Source organism: Beta vulgaris, chromosome 9 (assembly GCF_026745355.1).
Source record: "Beta vulgaris subsp. vulgaris cultivar EL10 chromosome 9, EL10.2, whole genome shotgun sequence".
Classification (NCBI taxonomy): Eukaryota; Viridiplantae; Streptophyta; class Magnoliopsida; order Caryophyllales; family Amaranthaceae; genus Beta; species Beta vulgaris.
This window is the reverse complement of record NC_079210.1, coordinates 39379907-39403166: the sequence shown is the minus strand read 5'-3', so window position 1 is coordinate 39403166 and position 23260 is coordinate 39379907. Positions and strand designations below refer to the sequence as shown.

Sequence of the window (23260 nt, the reverse complement as noted above, 5' to 3'; positions counted from 1 at the left end):
TAAAAGTAGTTGCACTTTCAGTTTTAACTTTTAAGAGTATAGTTTCATCTATAGTGGGATGAAGTAAATATTTTGGATTTAGTTGAGAAGATAGAAGTCTAAAATAGACACGGTAAATTAATGCAAAATTTTAACATATTCCCTAAATTGTACTGTTCAATTATTTGAAAGATGGACATCTAGAACTAAAGTGTCTAGTATCCATGGATCGGTTAAGTCTACTGTAAAGTTTGGACAACAATTAAAGTAGATTGGGCCATTACAAATATTAGTTTGAATCATAGCTAAAAGGGAACCTTTATAGCCAACTAAGCGATTATCTCTTAGAGCCATATATATTGGACAATTAAGACCTTCTCTAGACAGTGGTTTTAAGGCTATTTGAATCATACCAAAATGAATATATCTATATGTTTTTAAGTATTTACCTATAGATGTCTTATTAAGTAATTTAATACTTTGAAATTCTTGATTTAAACTCGTGATTTCCTCGTGATGCTTAATAGAAAAAGCGATCTTAAAGTCACATTTTCCTATTTGATAAATTGTATCGATATGTAACCTATGTATAGTCCAGTTTTGAAAATTAATCGGAAAAGATATTTCTTTACTTTGTACTATGTTTGAGTTATCACTATCATGTGAAAATAACTTCCTAACAAAAGTAGCCATGATCATATAGTAATGAATTTTGTCGCAATACTAAATTGCTCTGGTTCAATTGAGTGAGACTGAGATTTTGAAGATCAAATAATTTAATCTTATAAATTGGACATATGATCAAATGCTATAATCACATATTGCACACTACACTTATAGCTATTACTATATATATCTAAAAGAAAGACTAAATAATGCTACACATCATCTAATTAAATATATTTTCATGACTTAACAAAAACTATATTGTAAAATGGATCTAATTTTGAAACATAATTCAAACACCCTTCAATGGCAATTTTTTTTTGATATTTTGAATTAGGTCGCAAAAATATATTCAATTTACATAATATAATAATTTAGGTTGTTTATTCGAAACAAAACTCTAATTTTCTGCCTATCCAAAACTCTTCTAATTTTATGTATTTATATATATGTAGAACTCTATTTTTTAAAATATTTAAATAAAAATTAATGACATGGTAATCCTACATGGCATTCTCTATTTCATAAATTGTAGAATTATATTGTAACTGAATCTTATTACGTAGCATATTTAGAGTACTATCCAATAGTACAAAACTTATAATATTTCAAATTACGTATCCTATTTGAAAGTATTTTTGTTTGAATAAAACAACAAAAGTTATAATGTAATAACTTGAAATGTTCTAATTCTAACATTAATAGGTTTCGTAGAAAAGTCCTAATTTTGATTGAATTTCTAAATCTAATTGCAGTTGATTACTTTAATACGTTAACCCTAATTCTAATTGAATCGCTAATTTCAATTGCAATAAGTTACTTTAATACATTAGTATAGTCAATACTTTATTTTATATGTTACTTTAATATAAATATAAATTTTAATTATATTATAAATGGATCTTATTTTAAAGTACTTCTTAAACACTTTTCAATGATACAAAAATTATAATTAAACATGGCTACAAGAGTATTTTATTACTAGTGTTAACCACTCTGAACCATTAAATCCATACTCATCTCAACTCAGAGCTGGCAAATTTCTCTCTCAAGAAGGCAAAACACTCTTATTCAAATTATTAGAAAATTGTCCGCAGGATCTTCCTGGCAAAAGTTAGGACATTAAAAATTAAAAGACCCCCTAAGTGAATATCACCTAGGCAAAAATAAGGGACATATAATTTATTGATATTGATTCCTTTTTCTTTACAAGAAGAAAATTATCATTTATTGAAAAGCCATCCACCATCTACATTCATTGATAAATGAGATATGAAAGTAGATATGAAAAACAACTAAAAATACATCATCCAAATAAGTGAGTATCTGAAAATATGTTCGAGCCCATTTAAATCGATGTCTACACATCTTTAACCAAATTTTTACTAATCATGCTCTTGTTGTAAATCAGATTTTTCATCTTCCAAATCACATTTTCTCTTGATATTGATTGTTATTGAGTTAGTTTGTGAGTTCCAAAGTTTCAAAATTCTTCTCAAGTTTCAATCTATAGTATGTATGACACAATTACTACTATGGGAGTTTGGAGTAGCATACTAGGCTACTAGCATTGACTAGATACCCGCGTGGACTCTTTATATCTCATACATCATACATTCATACTCCAACAACCTGACGTAAATTCCTCAAAATCTCCCTTTCCATGTTTAATTAGGAAAAAAATCTCCGTTTCCATGTTTAATTAGGAAAAAATCTCAACATATTTATTTTCCACCCCTTTATTTACTCCCATTTATTTACTCTATTTATAAATCAACTTATTTCATTTCATCACAAAATTCTCTTCTCAATCAAATTGGCCGTCACTCACACACTAACCGATCAATCTCACTTTCTCTCTCCTCTTCCCTTCCCCCAAAATCAATTGGAACCCCCTTACAATTCGTCCCTCCTTCCGATTTTTCTAGGGTTGTTCTTTATACTTCTTTATTCCTTCAATTAGGGTTCCAATTTATTAAACCCCCGATTTTTTAATTCTCAATTTTCTACTTTCTTTTCTTTGATCGCGATTTTGTATTTTGAATTTGATCTCGATTTCAGATTCATTCATAGAATTTAGATAGATCATCGCATAATTAGGGTTTTTTCTTCTTTAATTTGCCGAATTTCGGTTTGATTTTGAATAAATTACAGCGTTTTTGTGGAGTTAAAAGATGGGGACTGCGGAGGGATTGGTGATGCAGTTTGGAGTGACGAAGCCGATTTCCATGGCGGGACCTGCTCCTGCGGATTTGAAGAGAACTCGTGAATTGGAGAAGGTTTTTTTTTTTTTTTTTTTGATTCTTGATCATCTTTTTCAAGTTGCAATTCTCGTTTTTTATACTTTGGTTTAAAGATTGTTGCTTGTTTGTTTACCAGTTTTTGGTTGAATCTGGTCTATACGAAAGCGAAGACGAGGCTGCTAAGAGGGAGGCGGTTTTGGCTCGCCTTAGAGAGGTATATGAATTATCTACTTTCGATTGAAGTTATGTTATTTATTTATTTTTGACATGAACTGAATGCGCAATTGTGTCCATATTCGAGCTCAGGTTATGGTTTAATTATGTCTTGACCGTCATGTAAAAAGAGGATCTTAGGATTATATGGAAAGAATTGGATTGAGGGGATGTGTTAAATTGTTCAAAATAAATTGATAATTTTGTTCTGTTATCAGTCAGCCAAGCTTCTTTATGATCTGAAGCTTTGTAGATGTTTATCTTCTACTGCATTGAATTATTTGTGGCATTAAAAAGTTCAATATGCTAGTATATTACTCACCAATTTGATTTTTCCATATTTCCGCGACTTTGGGTTTAGGGTTAGTTATTTACAAAATCTAATGAGATTTTTCTAATCTATAGTTTTGAAAATTTACTTGAGATTTCCACATCTACATTATATTGGATCACTAAGTACTGTTTACAGCAATTATGGTGACCTCTTCTACATTAACATGAACTCTGCTGGACTTAAGCATTTTTGGCAATTATAATGAACAAAAACTTGCCGAGCGTTCCTATTCTTAAGGGTTGATAATTTGAGATTTAGGATGAACATATTGTCATGTTAACTAGAAGACAGCTAGGAGTTCAATCAATGAGAAGAAGACCTTATGCGTGAAAGGTGGAACTGCAATAGGTATTTAGAAGAAGAAAAAAAAAACTAGAGTAGTAGAATTGCACCTCTAATGCAAAAAACACTAACCAACATTTGTCCACTACTACATCACTAGCTTGCCGAACACTCAGTTCTTTTTCCAGTAGTGTTCAAATCATGTCTTAACTTTTTGCAGCCATCTAAAACACTAGTAACGAACTGACTCAATATTGATAACAAGACTGTGAGGAGCTCAACCAATGACATTATCTGTAACTGTTTTCCGCTTATGTTTTGTGGTGGGGTGGATCAGATTTTTCACTTTCTTTTTCCTACAATACTTTGTGACATGAGTGTAAACGGGCTGCAAGAGTCAGTTTTCTTTTGATAAGTGCTAAAATCACTTATTTTTGCTATAGTCTGAAAGAATGATAGAAATCCTGGAGTTGGATTGTAGTTGCATTACTGAATGTTTTCTCATGCTCCAGTCACTACCTGTCTACATTTTTCTACTTAATTATGTGACTGCATGTGCTTTTATTACACTTGCATCTCTGTTATACACTCGTTTTACATTCATTTACTCCCATTTGTATGTATTCCTTTCTCCCTGATAACATCTGCTCTCAATCACTTATTCTGCATATTGATTTATGCTGCAACTTGTCAGCTTGTCAAAGATTGGGTGAAGCAACTTACTCGCATAAGAGGGTACACAGATCAAATGGTTGAGGATGCTAATGCGTTGATACTCACTTTTGGTTCTTGTCGTTTGGGGGTAAGAAATTTATGATTTCATCCTTTTGCTGAAACACATTTTGAGATTTTAAACTGACACATTGATTCATGTTTGAAGAGCTTTATATTGTAGGTAGAGTCTAGCATTTTGATATTCCTACTATTGAACAATATTGGAGGTGTGATTGATGTTTGAAGAGCCTATATATTGTTACTGAATTGGAGTTATATGGTGGTTTAATGTGCTTTTGTCTTTTACCGCAGAGAATTACTATAAGGTTCAAGCATCGTGCTATGTACATTTTCATTTTTTTAAATATTGGTATTAGGTTCATTTAGTATATCTTGTCCTGACTTGCTTTCAGCATCCATGCTCAGTTCATATACTTTATATGACCTTATGGTGAACTTAATAGAGCGCTCCTCTAAAATAAAAGAGAACTTAACAGAGCGCTCCTTTAAAAATAAAAACTTAACGGAGTGTTTTTTGTTTATACTTCTGGAGGCTTCTGTCCTAATTTGTGATGGTGATGTAATAGCTTTCCTCTTTTCCTCATTCTGTCTCTATAAAACTTCTCATTTACATTATGTTATGTAGGTTAATGGTCCTGGTGCTGACATAGATGCTTTATGTGTGGGGCCATCATATATCAGCCGAGATGTAAGTGTTGGATTTGAATTTAGCAATATGCTCCCTTTCATTGATTTTGCAACATATATTTAATCTTGTTTCACTTGCACCCTGTGCCACTAGGAGGATTTTTTCTACTTTTTCCATGATATTTTGGCGCAATTGGAGGAAGTTACTGAGCTGCAACCGGTTCCTGATGCCCATGTACCTGTGATGAAATTTAAATTTGATGGGATCTCTATTGATCTTCTGTATGCAAGTGTTTCTGTCTTGGTTGTACCTGAAGTAAGTAGCAGTTAGTTTTCTTCCTGATAGCTTGTTTAAATTTCTTTAGACTACACTTTGCTTCATCATTATGAAGTACTTCTATGTTTTTCTGTTTCTGTTCTCGTGCCATTTTAAAGGGATTGGTAAGTGTGACCGATGAGGCAATGCTTATGTCGAAGTTTTGTAACATGTACTTGTATCATGTCCTGTGGAATTGCATGTTAATTTTTGCATAGGGCAGTTGATATTCTAGTGTATCCTGTTGGTTAGCCCATCACATTTTTCTTATTACAATATAAAGTGCATATTCGAAGTGTCTTTTGACGCTGTATTTATTTATTTATATTTATAAATTTTTTGGATTACTGTTTTACATTTTGTATAATTCTTCATTTTTAGATTGTTTTCATCTTTATTTCTTATAGTTATAATGACTCACGCACACATAGAAATCCAAACATAACATCAACATCATACCCTTGATCCAGATGATTATATTAATTTAGTGACAAACATTTATGCAGGATTTGGATATCTCCCATGTTTCGGTGCTATACAATGTTGATGAAGCTACTGTTCGAAGTCTAAATGGATGTAGGGTTGCAGATCAAATTCTTAAGCTAGTTCCTAACGTTCAGGTTCTCATGTTCATGAATATGGGCTCACAATTTTGTCTCTCTTTTTTGCTCTTTTTACTGTCGATACATCTTTGTATACTATAGATTCTACCTGTGGCTTTTATCTGCAATACATTTATGGTCCATTGGCAGATTTTATGTGCAGTTGATCTTGATCTCATCATAAATTATCTTCCGTTTCAGCATTTTCGCACTACACTTCGGTGTCTCAAGTTTTGGGCTAGAAGAAGGGGCGTTTACTCAAATGTGAGTTTTTGACATCGCTCCACAGTTTTTAATGGCTTTTTGCTACCCCAATTCGATTTTTACTATTATTATCATTATTTTTTGTTGTTGAATCTATTCTTCTGTTGGCTTAGGTGACTGGGTTTCTTGGTGGTGTAAATTGGGCAATTCTTGTTGCTCGAGTATGTCAGCTTTACCCAAATGCAGTGCCTAGTATGCTGGTTTCTCGGTTTTTTAGAGTCTATACCCAATGGCGTTGGCCCAACCCTGTGATGCTTTGTGAAATTGAAGAGGATGAGCTTGGATTTCCTGTTTGGGATCCTCGTAGGAATCACCGAGATCGTACACACCACATGCCTATCATCACACCTGCATATCCTTGCATGAATTCTAGCTACAACGTTTCACCAAGTACTCTCAGAGTAATGATCGAACAGCTTGATCATGGTAACAAAATCTGTCAGGTGAGGTGGTTGGAAGTTTGTTTTCCTTCATTTTTTTGCTGGACACCTACTGATGCCATACTCTATTTTATTTGATTATGGTAGGATATTGAGCTCAATAAGGCACGTTGGAGTTCTCTCTTTGAGCAGTATATGTTCTTTGAGATCTATAAAAACTATCTGCAAGTTGACATAATTGCAGCTGGCGCCGATGATTTGCGTGCTTGGAGAGGTTGGGTGGAATCCCGGCTTAGGCAGTTGACTTTGATGGTAAGATATGTGATTTCTTGTTTCAGTAAACTAGGTAGGGATTAATCTTGTTATGGATTTTAACTGCCTGGCCAAGGCCTTTCTTGCATTTGTTATTCTTCTAGTTATTGCACTTACTTGCGTTTCTTTTCCTTTGCTTTGTATAGTTCTTTTTCTTTGTTGGATGCTTATCTAATTATTCTCTGATTGGACCTTTGTATATGTTGAATCTTCAGATAGAGCGTGATACTCTTGGGAAACTGCAGTGCCATCCCTATCCACATGTCTTGTTTGATCCATCTCGGCAGTGTGCTCATTGTGCATTCTTTATGGGCTTGCAAAGGAAGCAAGGAGAGGTTGCTCAGGAGGGACAACAGTTTGATATACGTACAGCAGTTGATGAGTTTAGGGACTCGATAAACATGTACAATTACTGGAAGCCAGGGATGGATATATGTGTGTCCCATATCCGTAGAAGGCTACTTCCAGCTTTTGTCTATCCAGAGGGTTACAAGCGTCCTCGACCATCAAGGACTCTAGGTGATCGGCAAGTACGAAGTTCAAGTAGTTCAAGTCCTGAAAATAATTGTAGCAGACCTCTTAAAAGAAAATGTTCTGTTGAGGATGTACCTAGGCAGCTTGGGAAACAACAGTCTCTTAGCCCAGGTGGGGCTTCAGTTTCTCCTGATTCAGTGCTTCAGAATTTTGGGTCTCCATTGCCGGAGAGTGTGGGATCTGCTGAGTGTGATGTTACACCTGTGGCAGACAGGGGTTCACCACCAAGGATGGTAGCACAGCATGAATTGTCAAAGAAGGATTTGGTGTTGAACAATAATGCAGAAGATTTAGGGATGGCCGCTCCACTCAGTGATGTTTTAGTTACAGACAATTCCGGTATTACAAGTTGCAGTTCAGAAGGAAGTGTTGACCAGGGTGTGATTTCGATTCCTTCGTTTGAGGCAGTTTCTGGCTTGCTCACCAAGGATGTTGGTTTGAAGGACAATATAGCTTTGCGAGATGGATCTGAGGTTTTATCTTTATACTCTTTTATCTATTAGTGTGTCTATACAATTACCTTTCCCACTCTTTCCCCTTCACCGCCTACTAATCCAATTGTCTCCTTGCCTCCTTTCGAGGCTTGATTATTAGCAGTTTAAATGAGCAAAAGCCTGTTGGCCAATGAAACTTGTTCATTTGTCTTGAATATATTATGTTGTACTTTCCCGAGCTGACTACTCGTAACTATCTTGTTTATTTTGTGAAGACACATGGAATTGATGGCGTGACACTGAAGGCAAACACCAAAGCAGACGCTGGAAAAATACAAGACTTGAGGCATGCATTTTTCTGACTTGGATCCGTTTTTGACGTATACACATTATAATGTTCATTTTTTATATTGCTTTTCTGGTTGCATTTTCTGTGATCATTTTGCAGGCTAAGTCTTGCTTCAATTGCTTGAAGCGGCTTGGAAGAATTTGAAGAACAGATGCAGAAACCTGGAATCACATCACTGTGCTTCTGGCTCAAGTACTGGGGGGGAGAGAAAGCCAGTTTCTCGGGTAAGTGTAATATTCTGGCTTCCTTCCCTTTGACTGTTTCAGGTTTGCTTGTGGAATATTTGGTTGCTCAATACCGTAGAGTGGAGGACATCTTGAAGACAGATCCCACTTCTGGCCTGTAGTTATATTTGTACATTTAGTTTTAGGCTATTTGACTTTCATTTGACAGCAGAAGTTGGGATTTTAAGAAACATCAAAAGAAAAAAATATATAAGAAAAAGAAGAGATCGTGATGAGAGAGAGAGAGAGAGAGGCAGGGAGGGAGGGAGAGAGAGAGAGGCAGGAAGGGAGGGAGAGAGAAAGGAACAACAGTACAACACCAAGCAGAAACCGAGTAATCATTGACATTTCTTGGTGTGATGATGGTGGCCTCTTAACCTGGTGGAACAATCTGTGCTGCCCCGCCTGCCTTATTTGGGAGGTTTTGAGGTGCTGCTAGTTGATTCAGCTCTGGCCTGCCTGTTGCGCTGCAAGATCGCCGTGTACATTCTTGATTGGAAGAGCACCTAGGGTTTAAATGTGTAATTCTTTGTGTATCTCTGAAAGGTAGTTTTGGGCGGTTGGGGTGGGGTGTTGGGGTTGGTGCTATGGTTAGGTAGTAACATGATGTGTGGTTTTATTGGAATGAAAACAGCTTCTCCTTGTAAATTTTTTTGACAGATTTCATTGCTAATGAAAAATGTCAATTCTTGTCCTGTCTTCTCTTTCCTTGTGTTGGTTTTTTCCCCCCATTTTTTGCTTTTGAAATTCCTTGCACATGCAAACATTTAGCATAAAGAGCAACCTCATCTATGACCGAAAAAAGTGACTAAAAAGAAAAAAAAAATCTATCGCACTCATGATCAAAAACCAAATGATTGATACGGATCGGAACTTACGTGTAAACTGTAATGTTGTACGATTTTATTTTTTTTGTCTTGTCAAGAGCAAAACTACCATTTAATTTACAAAATATGAAGAATTAAAAGACATTGTCTAACAGTAATCTGTTTAACAATATAGACTTGCGACAATGTTATGTTATCAGAAGAGTCTTCTACAGAAGACTTGCTTTAATAATAAACGTCGACATAAGTATGTTCATGTAAGCTATATGAACTCGTTACCACCACCACTTGGTGCCATGAGGTGTGGTCTAATCCAAGTTTGATGCCTTGACTTTTTCATATTCTAACTTTATTTTGGTTCGATATTACCAAAAAAAAATTCAAGTTTAATGACTTAGTGTTCACGTTAGGTTAGAGTTGAAAGTTCGATGTGTTGTTCAGATTTAGGCATTAATTCAATCCATTATGAACAAACTTTGAATTTCAATAATCGAATTCAAAATGAAACAATTAGAGTTTGAGACTAATTCAATCCAATTTGATATGAATTTTCAAACGTTAGATTGAATCATATCCGACTTATCCAAATCCTGATGCTTGAAAAAAATTTGGCTCGATCATCAATATAAAAGTGTTTGATAATAGAAGTATTTCATACGATTTAATTCAAACAATCCCATAAAAATTCATTAATAAATAAATAACTAATAATTCATTACAACAAAATGTTCAACAACAATTTAACAACATGTTCAACTACACAGCAGGTTCAACTTTACAGCTTCAAGTTAGAGTTTTAACTTTCAGGGAAAGAGAAGGGTTGCTAGATCATTTGATTTTTTTGAAAAGAAAATCAGTTAAGCCAAATCATTAATATACAATATAAGACCTATTTACTATTTGGTTATCTTGGACTTTTGGATCCAATCACTCTCAATCCAATCCAATTCAATTAAGAAAACCAATTTTCTTAAAAAAAGTCAATTCGAATCCAATCCGAATATGGCTCGAGTCTAATTCGAATTACTAGTACGTTAGATGTTTTACCCATACGTTAGATAACTTTTATCCTGATAACTTTTACCCGTACGTTAGATGTTTGTTTCCTTGAACATTCACAATTGCTTAAATTAAATTTTGATTTTTTATGACAAAAGCCAAAAAAGTACTTAAAAAATATTTTGAAAAGCTAAGAAATTACTAAAAGAATCCTTAGAGCTTTTTTGAAAAATCCTAGTAGAAGAATATAAAAATATATAATTTTAGAAAATCCCTACAAATTCTCAAACAACCCTAAAAAGTTTCAACGAAATCCAAAAAATCACAAAATGGCATAAATTTATAGAATACAATGAAACAAATGATGAACATATTTATATTCCTCATTGTCATCCATTGTTTCCAAGAAACTATTAGAACTACGTACCTTAGTACTTTGAAGAAAATGGAACAACGAATTAACATGTTCATCGTACATTTTTTCTATAAAGCATGTCATTTTTTTGTGATTTTTTGAACTTTATAAGGGTTTTTCAAGGATTTGTAGGGATTATTCAGAATTCTTTTTATGTGAGTTTTAGGATTTTCAAAAAAATTTACAAGGATTTTTTGAATAATTATTTTAGCTTTTAAAGTATTTTTTAAGTAAACTTATAGCTTTTAAATGAATTTTATTTTTATTTGGTTAATAATTTGAAATCCTTATGAATTGTGCACATGACTTTTAACTAACATTAATTGAAAGGTATCAACAAGGCTCAAGTTGCCCGTTCAAAAGATGCAATAGGGATGCACAAAGATACAGCTGGAGGTAACCTTCCCGCCAATCTCGTCAACCCTCAAAATTCAAATTGGCAACCAGAGCGAAATTTAGGGGAAGGATCAAGATTTAACGCTCTTAATGTGGAGAATATTGTGGAAGTCAATGAAGAAGCCCCAGATTCTAATGAAACTCACTTGGAAGATATCTCCTCAAAAGAAGTGGCCCCGAAACCTAACTTCGAAGCCCAGCCCAGCAGTCCAACCCTTTTCGAAACCGTAGATTTGGCTGCGGGCTCTCAAGATCTAGCCCAATGTAACAAAGGACCGAATCTTTTTATGTTAGGAAAAACAGATAAATTCAAAAAGATATCTTCCCAATCTAAAAATAAACAGAAAATCAAATCTCAAATTCTGAAAATTCCGGCACTCCAAAATTCAACAAATTTGAACCCTTCTAAAGCTACCCGAGCTGTGGTTCCCATGAATACGAAGCCGGGAAAAGAAAACCAAGTTACACTCTATACAAATCCTTTAGCAGCACCACAGAAGCAAATCCAAGATGCAACCCCCACAGCAGTTAACAATGTCTCCCCCACAACGGATCCCACCCATGTTTCCCCCACCTTCAGATGTGATCATATTGAAAATGCCTCTGGAGAAGATTCTATGCGTGGGTCAGCCCATGGAGATGCCTTACCTGGGCATAGCAGACCCCCTGACCCATATTCTGGAGGTCAGGATGGGACATGGGTGGAGCGTTCCAGACCCCGGAATTGATATACTCTATCTATCCCGAATAGAATAAGCAGACTTTATCAGTTATTGAAAGACGCTTATTTGAGCACTTTTCCCTCTATACCGTTTTTAATGGAAGATCGTATTCCTAATTTAGCCTCTAATTCTCTCCCGATTTCCTGAATGGTCTGGAATGTCCAAGGAGCGGGAAGTAGAGCCTTCTTGGTTGCTCTGAAAGAACTTGTCAAAGTTCATAAACCAAACGTTATTGCCTTGGTTGAGACGCACATGGGGGGCCATCATGCGGAAAAAATTGCCAACTTACTTCATTACTCTGGTCATACGCGTGTTGATGCTCAGGGTTTCAGTGGGGGGATTTGGATTTTCTGGCAACCCGAATTAGTTACGGTGGAACCTATCTTAAAACATGAGCAATTTATATTAATGGATATTAAACGAGTTGGGGGAGAACCCTGGTATTTTACTGCAGTATACGCGAGTCCTGATCCTACAAAGCGAACGGAGCTATGGCAGCATCTTAGGGATTTTGCTACTACTCATAATAAACCCTGGCTCCTTGCGGGTGACTTTAATGACACGAGATTCACTTGGGAAAGAAGCTCAAGCTGCGCAGAAACCTCACGTAGGACTGCCAGGTTTAACGAATGGGTAGAGGAGATGGGCTTGTTAGAAGTTGAATTCTCGGGGCCTAGTCACACTTGGGCCCGTGGGAATTCGCTTGAGACTAGAACAAGCGCGCGCCTTGACCGAGCCTTATGCAATGGAGATTGGAGCCTAAAATTCGCTAATGCTGCGCTCAAAAATCTACCAGTAATTCAATCTGACCACTGTCCGTTGTTGATTTCTCCAAATGGGTTTGTACCAATCTCAAATATTAACCGCCCCTTCCGGTTTCAGGCGGCTTGGCTATCTCACGAGAAGTTCAGTGACTTTGTGGAACATAATTGGGATAAAACTGCACCTCTTGTTACTCATCTAGAGGTAATGGCGGGGAAGCTTCAGGATTGGAATAGCACTCAGTTCCATAATATTTTTAAGCAAAAACGCATGCTCATGGCTAGAATATTGGGTGTGCAACGCTGTTTAGCGGTGACTAGATCCCGAGATCACATCAAACTTGAAGCGAAATTACGGAAAGATCTGGATGAGGTTCTGGCCCAAGAAGAATTACTTTGGTATCAAAAATCACGGGTGGATTGGATTCGAGATGGAGATAGAAACACGACTTTCTTCCACCTTAGTACAATAGCAAGGAGGTGGCGTAATCGTATCTCTGCTATTAAGGATTCGAGGGACGGATCTTGGCTACATGATAAGGAAGCAATCAAAAATAATGTGGTTGCTTATTTTAAAGAACTTTTCACTGATGATTCGGGTCCATTAAATACTGACCTACCAGTTGATATCTTTCCAGAATTCTCTTTGGAGGATTGGCGCAACCTCTCTCGCCCTTACACAAAGTGCGAAATCGAGACGGTTGTCAAAAATATGCCGGCCCTTAAAGCTCCCGGACCTGACGGATACCAAGCCCTTTTTTTCCAGAAACACTGGAACCTTGTTGCAGATAATGTTTACCAACTTGTTTTTGACGTCCTCGCGGGAAAAGGTATGCCTCCCCATCTGAATGATACCTTTTTGGTCTTAATACCGAAAGTTGACAATCCGGAACTAGCCTCCCAATTCCGGCCTATAGGTTTATGTAATGTGATTTACAAGGTGATAACTAAATGTATTGTGAATCGCATCAAACCTATGATGCCTCATTTAACCTCTTGTACTCAAACAAGCTTCGTCCCTGGCCGATAAATTACTGACAACATTGTTATAGTCCAAGAAGTTATTCATACCATGCGCAACAAGACAGGAAAAACAGGTTTTATGGCCATAAAAATTGATTTTGAAAAATCCTACGATAGGCTGAAATGGGAGTTTATTCGCGAGACCCTTGCTGAAATCCGGTTCCCTCAGCTTTTAATTTCTGTTATTATGGAATGCCTTACTACCTCTTTAATGAAAGTACTGTGGAATGGCGAGCCAACTGAAGCTTTTCATCCTAGTAGAGGGGTGAGACAAGGCGACCCACTCTCTCCCTACCTATTTGTGCTATGCATGGAACGATTGAATCAAGTCATAGAGGAAGTTATTATCGCCCAACGGTGGAAACCTATCTGTGCAAGTCGAAATGGCCCCCAATTGTCGAACTTATTTTTCGCAGATGACATAATCTTATTTGGAGAGGCTACGGTGGATCAGGCTGTAGTAATCAAAGAATGCTTGCAGCGATTTTGTGAGGCTTCAGGGTCAAAAATCAGTTTTAGGAAATCAAGGGTTTATTTTTCGAGAAACGTTAACCTCGAAACTTCAATGGCTATTAGTGAGACACTTGGTATTGAAGCTACTGAAGATCTGGGGCTTTATCTTGGGATGCCCACATTAACCAGTCGGATAACCAAAAATACTTTGGTTACTTGTGTGAGAAAGTGGATCGCAGACTTGCCGGATGGAAGACTAAATACCTTTCTCTGGCGGGTCGTATTACCCTGGCGAAATCCACTCTTACCTCTCTAGCCTCTTATGCTATGCAAACAGCTAAACTTCCTAGAACAATTTGTGATGAAATTGACAAGAAAACACGTAGATTTGTATGGGGCGGCGATGAAGAAACACGCAAAATTCATCTGCTCTCTTGGGAGTGTCTTCAAAAACCCCGAGATCAAGGTGGGCTAGCTATTAGATCAGCGAGGCAAACAAATGTAGCGTTTCTCACAAAGCTGGGGTGGAGGGTTCTAACCGAACCTAATGCATTATGGTCCCGTGTTTTAAGGAGCAAATATTGTAAGGGTCGCTGTGACTTGGATATGTTTGAACGTAAATCGAATATGTCTAATGTTTGGAGGGGAATCACGGATAATGTGAATACCTTGAGTACGGGGGCTCGAGTGGCAGTGAATAATGGTTGTTCTACTCTTTTTTGGGAGCACCGTTGGGCCACGCAAAATCCTTTGAGGGACTTGGCCCTGAATGACATACCAGCCGAAATAGAAGGTGCAACTGTGGCGGAACTTTGGGACCCCAATACTGGATGGAAATGGGATGAGTTTGCTAACCTTCTCCCGACAAACGTAATAAGAGAAATTGATGCCTTTGAGCTGAAGAATGACCATTCAACAGGGGACCTTCTCTACTGGAGTGGAAATAACAAGGGCAGGTTTACTATTAAGTCAGCTCTAAATATTATCCGACGTGATGATATAGAACCAAGTGATGGATGTTGGGAATTAATATGGAAACTTCGGGTTCAACAACGCATACGGGTCTTTTTGTGGCTCTCCATGCATGATAGACTCATGACTAATGTAAATCGCCATAAACGCAATTTGACAGACAACCCACGTTGTGCTTTATGTGAGGATGAAGATGAATCAATGCTTCATGTCCTTCGTGATTGTAAAGCGGCTAAAGAAGTATGGCGTCAAATTGGTGGCCCAGCTCGTGCAGCTTCCTTTGGCACAGGAACCCTTCGTCAATGGCTCATTTGCAACATTAAGATTCAAGCTCGAAATGATCTTTCTCCGGAAACATGGCCTATATTTTTTGCGATTGTGATTTGGTGGCTATGGAGGTGGCGGAATTGTGTTGCGTTTGGGACTACTCAATCCATTCCAATTGATGTTCACGCTTTCCTCATGTCGAGGTTTGAGGAAGCTTGGAGAACGCTAGGTGACAGCGTATTGGACTCAACCGAGGCAGATAACACTAGGGTTGAGTCATTTATTAGGTGGAAGGCTCCACCTGAAGGCTGGATGGCGTTAAATTCGGATGGGGCAGCCAAGGGAGCTCCTGGACCAGCAGGTGGGGGTGGAGTCATCCGCAACAGTTTGGGGGTCCTCCAGTACGCGTACTCTCTCAATTTTGGGTCATGTAATGCCTTTATGGCAGAGGTAAAAGCTATTGAATTCGGGTTGGATCTTGCAAAAAGAATGAACATCTCAAAGCTCCTAGTTCAAATGGACAATCAAGCTGCTGTAGCCGCTCTAACCAACCGGGAAAATTATGGGGGTGCATGTACTCATATTATCAACCATTGCCGGAAGCTACTAGATGACCCAACCTGGGAAGTGGAAGTTAAACATTGCTATCGTGAAGGGAATAGAGTGGCTGATTGGTTAGCCAATCAAGGTGTAGTTCAGAACAACAAAATCGAGTTGATTCAAGTCCCCCCGCTTATGCTAGGTCGCATTCTTTTTGAGGATATTGTTGGTGTGGCTTATCCACGCTTCATTCCTCCCTAGGTTGTTTTATTGTGTTAGTTTTGTAGTTTAGTTTTGTTTGCTTTGTTTTTCGGCTTGTTTGTTTCCATTTCCTGAGCTTTGCTCTCATTTTGCAACAAAAAAAAAAACAAGGCTCAAGTTTCAACTTAAATTTTTTCTAAAGTCGAAATTAGAAAGTCAAAGTTGAAATTACAAAGTTAAGAGAGAGGTGATCATTTGTGGGTTTGGGCGAGTTGTGGATTGGGCCTAACCTTAAATTTTTGTCCAACGGACCTAATATGCCTAGTTCAAGTCCTTTTATATGGGCTTAAATACTTGTCCATGACCCGCCCTAATAAGCGCGCGAGCTTGCCTGCGAGCTTAATGGGCCTATTAATACCTTTATTTTTTAAAAAATAAGTCTAGCTAATTTTCTTTAATATATATATAGATTAAAACATAATTTTGGTTAAAATAGAAAAAAAAGAGTTGATAATCACAATGTAAGATAAGAGAAAATTAAAAAAATTCGTAAAAGAAAATGTTAGAGGACGACAAATTAAGTTGTAAAGGTAAGAATAAAGATAATCATGTGTTATCAAAGCTATATTAGTGCAAATAAACTATATATTTCAAAAGATACATCAACACTAATGATTATGATTATAATAAACTATATATTCCAAAAGAATAAACTATAATTATGAAGATTATTATTGTTAACCCTATACGACCATGATTATAATATTTTTTTAATAATAACATAATCAACCAATAGTAATATGAGTAGTAAAATAATAGATAATAATGCAAATATAATACTATATAATCATAGCGGTACTTAAATTAAATTTTTTAATAATAACATATCAGTTAATCGTAATATGAATACTAAAATAATAGACAATATTACAAATATAATACTATATAATAATCATAGTGGTACTTTAATTAACATTTAATTCAAATATTGATCATTGCCTATTTGAACCTTATTGTAACTTATTGGACCTGATCAGACCTGATTGGACTTGATTGGAACTTATTGCACCTGATCAGAACTTATTGCGCTGATTGAACCTAATTGAAACTTATCTGAACTGAATTGATTGTGCCTGAAACTTAATGTATTAAGGTGAAGAGAATGCAACCTAAATTCGTAAGATTAAAAAATTAAATTTCATAAAAAAAAAGATATTGTGATAAACGGGTCAAGCGAGCTAGCCGGCGACATGTTTGAGGTTTTCCATATCCACCTATTAATATTAGCAGGCCGGACTTTGTCCGTCCATTTAACTTTTTTTTTATCAAAATTTATTGTCCAAGCCCGGAAATTTAACGGGGCGGTTTGGTAGGCTTAACGGACCGTCACGTCCGTAAACAGCTCTAGAGGACTAAAGTTGGAATTTTCCTTGTTAATTCCTCACCCAATTGTGGAGAAAGTATAGTCCCATATCCGGTATGGGACAACTTTTTTTCATATCAGTTACTTGCTCAGATATGATTTAATAGCGAACTGATATGATTTGATGTAGCCCAGATATGATTTAAGATTTCAACTAACAAGCTCCCCAAAAAAAAATGAATTTTTTTTTTTATAATTTTTTAATACTACTGTTATCATAAAAATTACATAAATACCATGATATTGGCACATACCTGATATGGGAATATCATTGCTCCCCAATTGTGTTGGTGTCACTTGCTATGGAAAAACGTTTACCCAACTTTACAGGAGGAAAAACACCTTTCAAGTTTGAAGAGCAAAACCCAAAAACAAGCAAAGTTCCAAATCTCCCCACCTCTCCAATCACTTTCTTTAAAATTCCTCCACCACCATTCTATAACATTATTATTACTCTACATACTCCTATCTCATAGGAATATTATACTACTATATCTTCACTCTTCTCAAAAAATTAAGATTCTAGGTTTGATGGGTGATTGATTTCTCTTGAAATCCTAAATTCTGGATCTTTTTATTTCCGACTTTTCTGAGATTAAAAATTACTCATTTTGATATTTCAGAAGATGGGTAAGGTGGTAATTGTTGCTACAGTGTTGGGAGCTGCGGTAGTTTGTGCAGTAGGGGGGTTAATTGTCAGCCGTCGGATGAAAAATGGGGCAAATTGGAGGCGTACGATGGAGATATTGAGGGATTTTGAGGAGAAATGTGGGACCCCAATTGAGAAATTGAAGCAGGTGGCTGATGCCATGGTTATGGAAATGCATGCTGGTCTTGCTTCTGATGATGGCAGCAGTATTAAGATGCTTATCAGCTATGTTGACAATCTCCCAACTGGGTATTTTTCTTTTTTCTTTTTCTTTTATTTTGTTGGGAAAGGGAAATTAGTTGTCTATTATGATGCTATTACTTTCATGTAATTTTTGCTTAATTTTGATATGTTCTTTGTATGGTAAAAGTATTTTGATCTGATAGAGTGTTTGCTGCAAATTTTATGCATAGTTATCAACTTTAAAGTGTTTTTTATGGGTTTATGCATAGTTGTTATTAACTTTAAAGTGGTTTTTTTATGGGTTTATGCATAGTTGTTATCAGTTTATGTATATTTGATATCAGTTTAAAATTGTGTTTTTGAATGTTCAAGAGACTTGCAAACAAATTGAAAATGAAGGTTCGATGAGTCACATGAATTGTACAGGTTTTTTTTTTTCTTTTCAAATTGCAGTGGTTTAGGTGTTTATAATAGTGTGTTAGAATTTGGTTCCATTCTTGTGTCTTAGACCTTGGCAATTGGATGGAAGTTATTTACTTTTTTTTTTTTTAAGAGCTTGTTGTTCTTAGTCCATGTTTTCTTTTCCCTTGTAATCAGAGATGAGGATGGTTTGTTTTATGCACTGGACCTTGGTGGTACGAACTTCCGTGTTCTTCGAGTTCAGTTGGGTGGCAAAGATGGTGGTATCAAGCATCAGGAATTTGCTGAAGTTCCAATCCCCGTGGAATTGATGATTGGAACGTCAGATGTGCGTGCTTTTGAATTTGTTGTATTGCACACTTTGATGCTGCTTATTTGTTAGACTGATATATGCTAACTGATAACTATGGATGGCAGGATCTTTTTGGTTATATTGCTAGTGAGGTTGCAAAGTTTATCGCTCAAGAAGGTCCAGAGTTTCAACTTCCTTCTGGTAGAGAAAGGGAACTTGGTTTTACCTTTTCATTCCCTGTAATGCAAACATCCATTGACTCCGGAACTTTGATCACTTGGGCAAAAGGCTTCTCGATAGATGATACGGTAAATTCAAACACACCCTTGTACCAGCTGTGTTTTTGTTTCTAATTACAGTATAGATTGGTGCTAGTCTCACTGTCACACTAAAACTGCATTGAGGGAAGTCTTGCTGAAGTCATTGGTGTTGCTATGGCTATATGATGCATGGTTGTCGGGCCTTGTTGCTCATGAAGACTTGCTAGTGTGTGTCCAGGTTGCGTGAACTTCAGATCATTGTCGGCAAGCAAATGTAATTTGTCTTAAGAGATTTTATATGGGCTAGTTTATGGTGATATTGATCTACTATTATGGACCATATTCTTGAGGCCATGATAGGATCAATAGTTGTAGATATGTTAGAAGCATGACTTGTAGTGGTGGTCCTAATTTTATCTGCCAAGTTCTCAATTCTCATGCACGATTAGTGGTCAAAGCAACCTCATAGAGGCCAACTCTTGATTCCAATGGCAAGATGGCTACTTGACCGTTAACCTAGCTCCTTCAATGATACATGGTTGCTGACTTTCTGTGATAGAGTTGGAGTGAAAGTTAGATAGAGAAGAGAAGTGTGGCTCACTTAGTTCTCAATATATTCACTCTCCAAGGACGTTATATAGGACATTCTTTAGAGAGGTGGAGATCAATACTTTTTTTGTTCTTTTCGTTGGAGAGGGGAATGGGAGCAATGTTTTGCAGGAAATTCAGGAAGAGAAATGTGGCACTTGGTATTTATTGGTAATGGTAGGCACCTATCTTGTCTGGACAGGACCCTCTTTAGAGGCAATTTTGATGTTGTATTGCTGCTAAGCTAAGACGTGTTTCTGTTGCAGCAATGTGCAACCTTGGCAGGCGGCCCAAAATTTTTCTTTATTGCTTTGACTGTTTGACATGTAGTTCTCTTGATGATACCTAATCTGCCATAGAAAATATTATCCATGATTAAATGTGATTGACAAATTGTAGATTCATTTGAACTTCTTGGATGTTGACCTGGATATATCTGCTTGCTAATTTCTGTGTATCTCTATCATAGGTTGGTAAGGATGTAGTGGAAGAGTTGGCAAAAGCATTGAAGAAGCAAGGTGTTGATATGCATGTCACAGCTTTGGTAAGTTTGAACCTGCACGTAGCAGCAATTCTCAATAAAATTATTGTATCTGTTTTCCAGAAACCAATTCAGAAGCCTTTTCTGATTATCACTTCTGCATTCTAGATACGCTGATGCACATTCTACAAACTAGGTAAATGATACAGTTGGTACATTAGCTGGAGGTCAATTCTCAAACAAAGATGTCATTGCTGCTGTGATATTGGGCACAGGAACAAATGCCGCATATGTCGAACGTGCAGAGGCCATACCTAAATGGCGTGGTCCATTACCGAAATCAGGAGAGATGGTACATAAACTGGTGTTAGCTAATACTGATACTTGAAGCTCTTTATCTTTAGGCTTGGTATCAAAGACTTTTTAACAATGTACAGGCACTGTCATACTGTGGTACCTAATTAGCATTGCTATGCTGCAGGTTATCAACATGGAATGGGGCAACTTCCAGACATCAAATCTTCCATTGACTGAATACGACTATGCTTTGGATTATCACAGTCCTAACAGTGGTGAGCAGGTGATTACTACATTTTCGATAGAATGTGTAATGCTCTGAAAATTAGGTAGTCCCTGAAGCTTATGCAATCAATAAAATAATTTGCTAATCATTTTTTTATCTTTGAATTGATTTTGGTAGATTTATGAAAAGATGATTTCTGGAATGTATTTGGGTGAAATTGTACGTAGAGTTCTGTGCCGAATGGCTGAAGAAGCTTCCTTCTTTGGTGATACCATTCCCCCAAAACTGCATATTCCATTCATCTTGAGGTATGATTCACTATAGCAATGACACCAAATATAGCGGGCTCGATCACTTGAAATTGTGTGCATAATCTCTCATCCTTCTCACCCAAGAAAAAGTTATACTCTAATTTCTGTTGTGCGAAACAAATTCCAAATGTAGTTTGTGGAGCTGTTGTACACTAGTAACCAAGCATGGTTATAAAGGGGTGGTGGTTTTGTTCACTTCTTATGGCTCGTTTGGTATTGGTTATAAATGGTGGTAATGGGAATGAATGTTCATTCCCATAGTAATGCTAATTTATCCTAAAGTGTATTTTCTTCTTGAATTTTCATTCCCATCCAATAGAGAAAAACTGCTTCCCCTTGGAGAAAAAAACACAAGTTTAGGGGTGAGATAATTTCCTCATAGAGAAAAAACACATCCTTGGGGGTTGAAATTGCCTCCCCATAGAGATTTTAATGGTGCTTCTCTTATAACCTACACTTAAAATCCATTCCTGTTACTGCAATTTATTAACAACTACCAAACGGGCCATTAGGATCATCCTCAGAAAGATTATACTCTTTTAGTGTAAAATGGCAGCACAGTGTTTATGATGCCAGAAGTTCTGGAGGCCTTTTTAGGGTGTGTTTTCTACTTATCTTCACCTGAACTTATCCTAACTAAACTTATTACACCTCATTGAACTTGATCAGATCTAATTGCTCTTGATGTTTATACATGATTGGGGACCTAATGAGTCCTGATATTACTTTATGACTTTATGTTTTGTACCTGATTGGACTTGAAACTTATTTTAGCAAGGTGAAAAGTTAAAGTACACGATTTCAGAAGGTTGGAGAACTGACTGAAACATGTTATTGCAGGACACCTGACATGTCAGCTATGCATCATGATTCATCACCCGATCTTGAGATTGTAGGCTCTACAATGAAGGATATATTAGAGGTATAAGTTTTTTTTTTCCATTTAATCCCTCTTTTAAAGTAACATGTTTTTCCTTTCTTTTTTCTCTTATTGATGGTTGTAATCTTTAACCTTCAGATACCAATGCTTTCCCTCAAGAAAAGGAAAGTCATTTACGACCTCTGCAAAATTGTGGCAACACGTGGGGCTCGTCTTGCTGCAGCGGGAATTTCGGGGATTTTGAAGATAGTGGGAAGAGACACATTGTCAAGCAACGATGAGAAGCGAAAAAGTGTTATAGCCATGGATGGTGGATTATACGAGCATTATGAAGAATTCCGAAAATGCCTAGAGCACACATTGAAAGAGCTTCTCGGGGATAAAGTCTGGGAAAGAATCTCCATTGAGCATGCTAATGATGGTTCGGGAATTGGAGCTGCTCTTCTTGCTGCTTCTCACTCCCGCTACCTTGAGGACAACGAAACTCAAGAAGATATTGTAGTTGTTCCAGCTATGCTATCAGATGATTAACAGGATAGTGCAACACTTCTTAATCATGTAATCTTGTTGGTATTTTTGCTCTCACAATTTTTTGTCCTCCCAGAATGTATTAAGCACCTTAATGGAAACACATAGGGTGAAAGTTAATGCAGAATTTTTTCTCTTCAAAATCAATAGAATGGGAAATTCAATATGGTGTAACTTCAAACATTTTATATTATATCATACCTTGGTTTAAACACTCTTTCGTGAGTTTCTTCTATCCCATAGGATTGCTACTTCCAAGTTTGACCATATATTATTATCAATATATATACATGTGGAATCTAGTCATCTAGTTAATCTGTCTTAATGAGTATTTTTAACATATTACATCTTTAAATTATATAAAAAGGTAAATGGGTAATTCTTTAGGGAATGAAGTGATACATTAACATTTAAAAGGCCTTGAAGTGCAAAGGTTTTGCATAATTTTGAAACACACAACTTTGCTTTGGGGTCTTTGCCAAATTTCTTGACCTTATTAGTTCTTTTTAATAATGACGTCAGTAGCTTTGTTTGATTTGACGGAAAATATTTTTCTTTTAAATTTAACATTTATAAGTCTAATAAGCTTTGTTTGATTTGACGGAAAATATTTTCATTAGGTTCCCCACATCACATACAATGCACAAGAAAA

The 23260-nt window shown here is 36.5% G+C and overlaps 3 protein-coding genes across 3 annotated transcripts; all 3 read left to right on the top strand.

Annotated features, from left to right (window-relative positions):
• Positions 1–2290: 2290 nt before the first annotated feature.
• Positions 2291–9189, top strand: LOC104883131 (nuclear poly(A) polymerase 4). Its single transcript, XM_010667585.4, has 12 exons — positions 2291–2924; positions 3025–3102; positions 4412–4519; positions 5078–5140; positions 5234–5395; positions 5902–6015; positions 6199–6261; positions 6375–6704; positions 6789–6953; positions 7169–7960; positions 8197–8267; positions 8370–9189. Exons 1-12 carry the CDS (start codon positions 2820–2822, stop codon positions 8392–8394), a joined length of 2076 nt encoding a protein of 691 aa, XP_010665887.2. The 5' UTR covers positions 2291–2819; the 3' UTR covers positions 8395–9189.
• Positions 9190–12000: 2811 nt separating this feature from the next.
• LOC125493663 (uncharacterized) lies at positions 12001–16130 on the top strand. Its single transcript, XM_048637142.1, has 3 exons — positions 12001–13444; positions 13667–14138; positions 14243–16130. Exons 1-3 carry the CDS (start codon positions 12001–12003, stop codon positions 16128–16130), a joined length of 3804 nt encoding a protein of 1267 aa, XP_048493099.1.
• A 1653-nt stretch (positions 16131–17783) lies between these two features.
• LOC104883130 (hexokinase-1) lies at positions 17784–22822 on the top strand. The gene is made up of 9 exons (XM_010667583.4): positions 17784–18391; positions 18923–19073; positions 19163–19345; positions 20355–20429; positions 20563–20718; positions 20848–20946; positions 21067–21197; positions 22041–22122; positions 22219–22822. The coding sequence occupies exons 1-9, from the start codon at positions 18120–18122 to the stop codon at positions 22609–22611; spliced, it is 1542 nt and encodes a 513-aa protein (XP_010665885.1). The 5' UTR covers positions 17784–18119; the 3' UTR covers positions 22612–22822.
• The last annotated feature ends 438 nt before the right edge of the window (positions 22823–23260 follow it).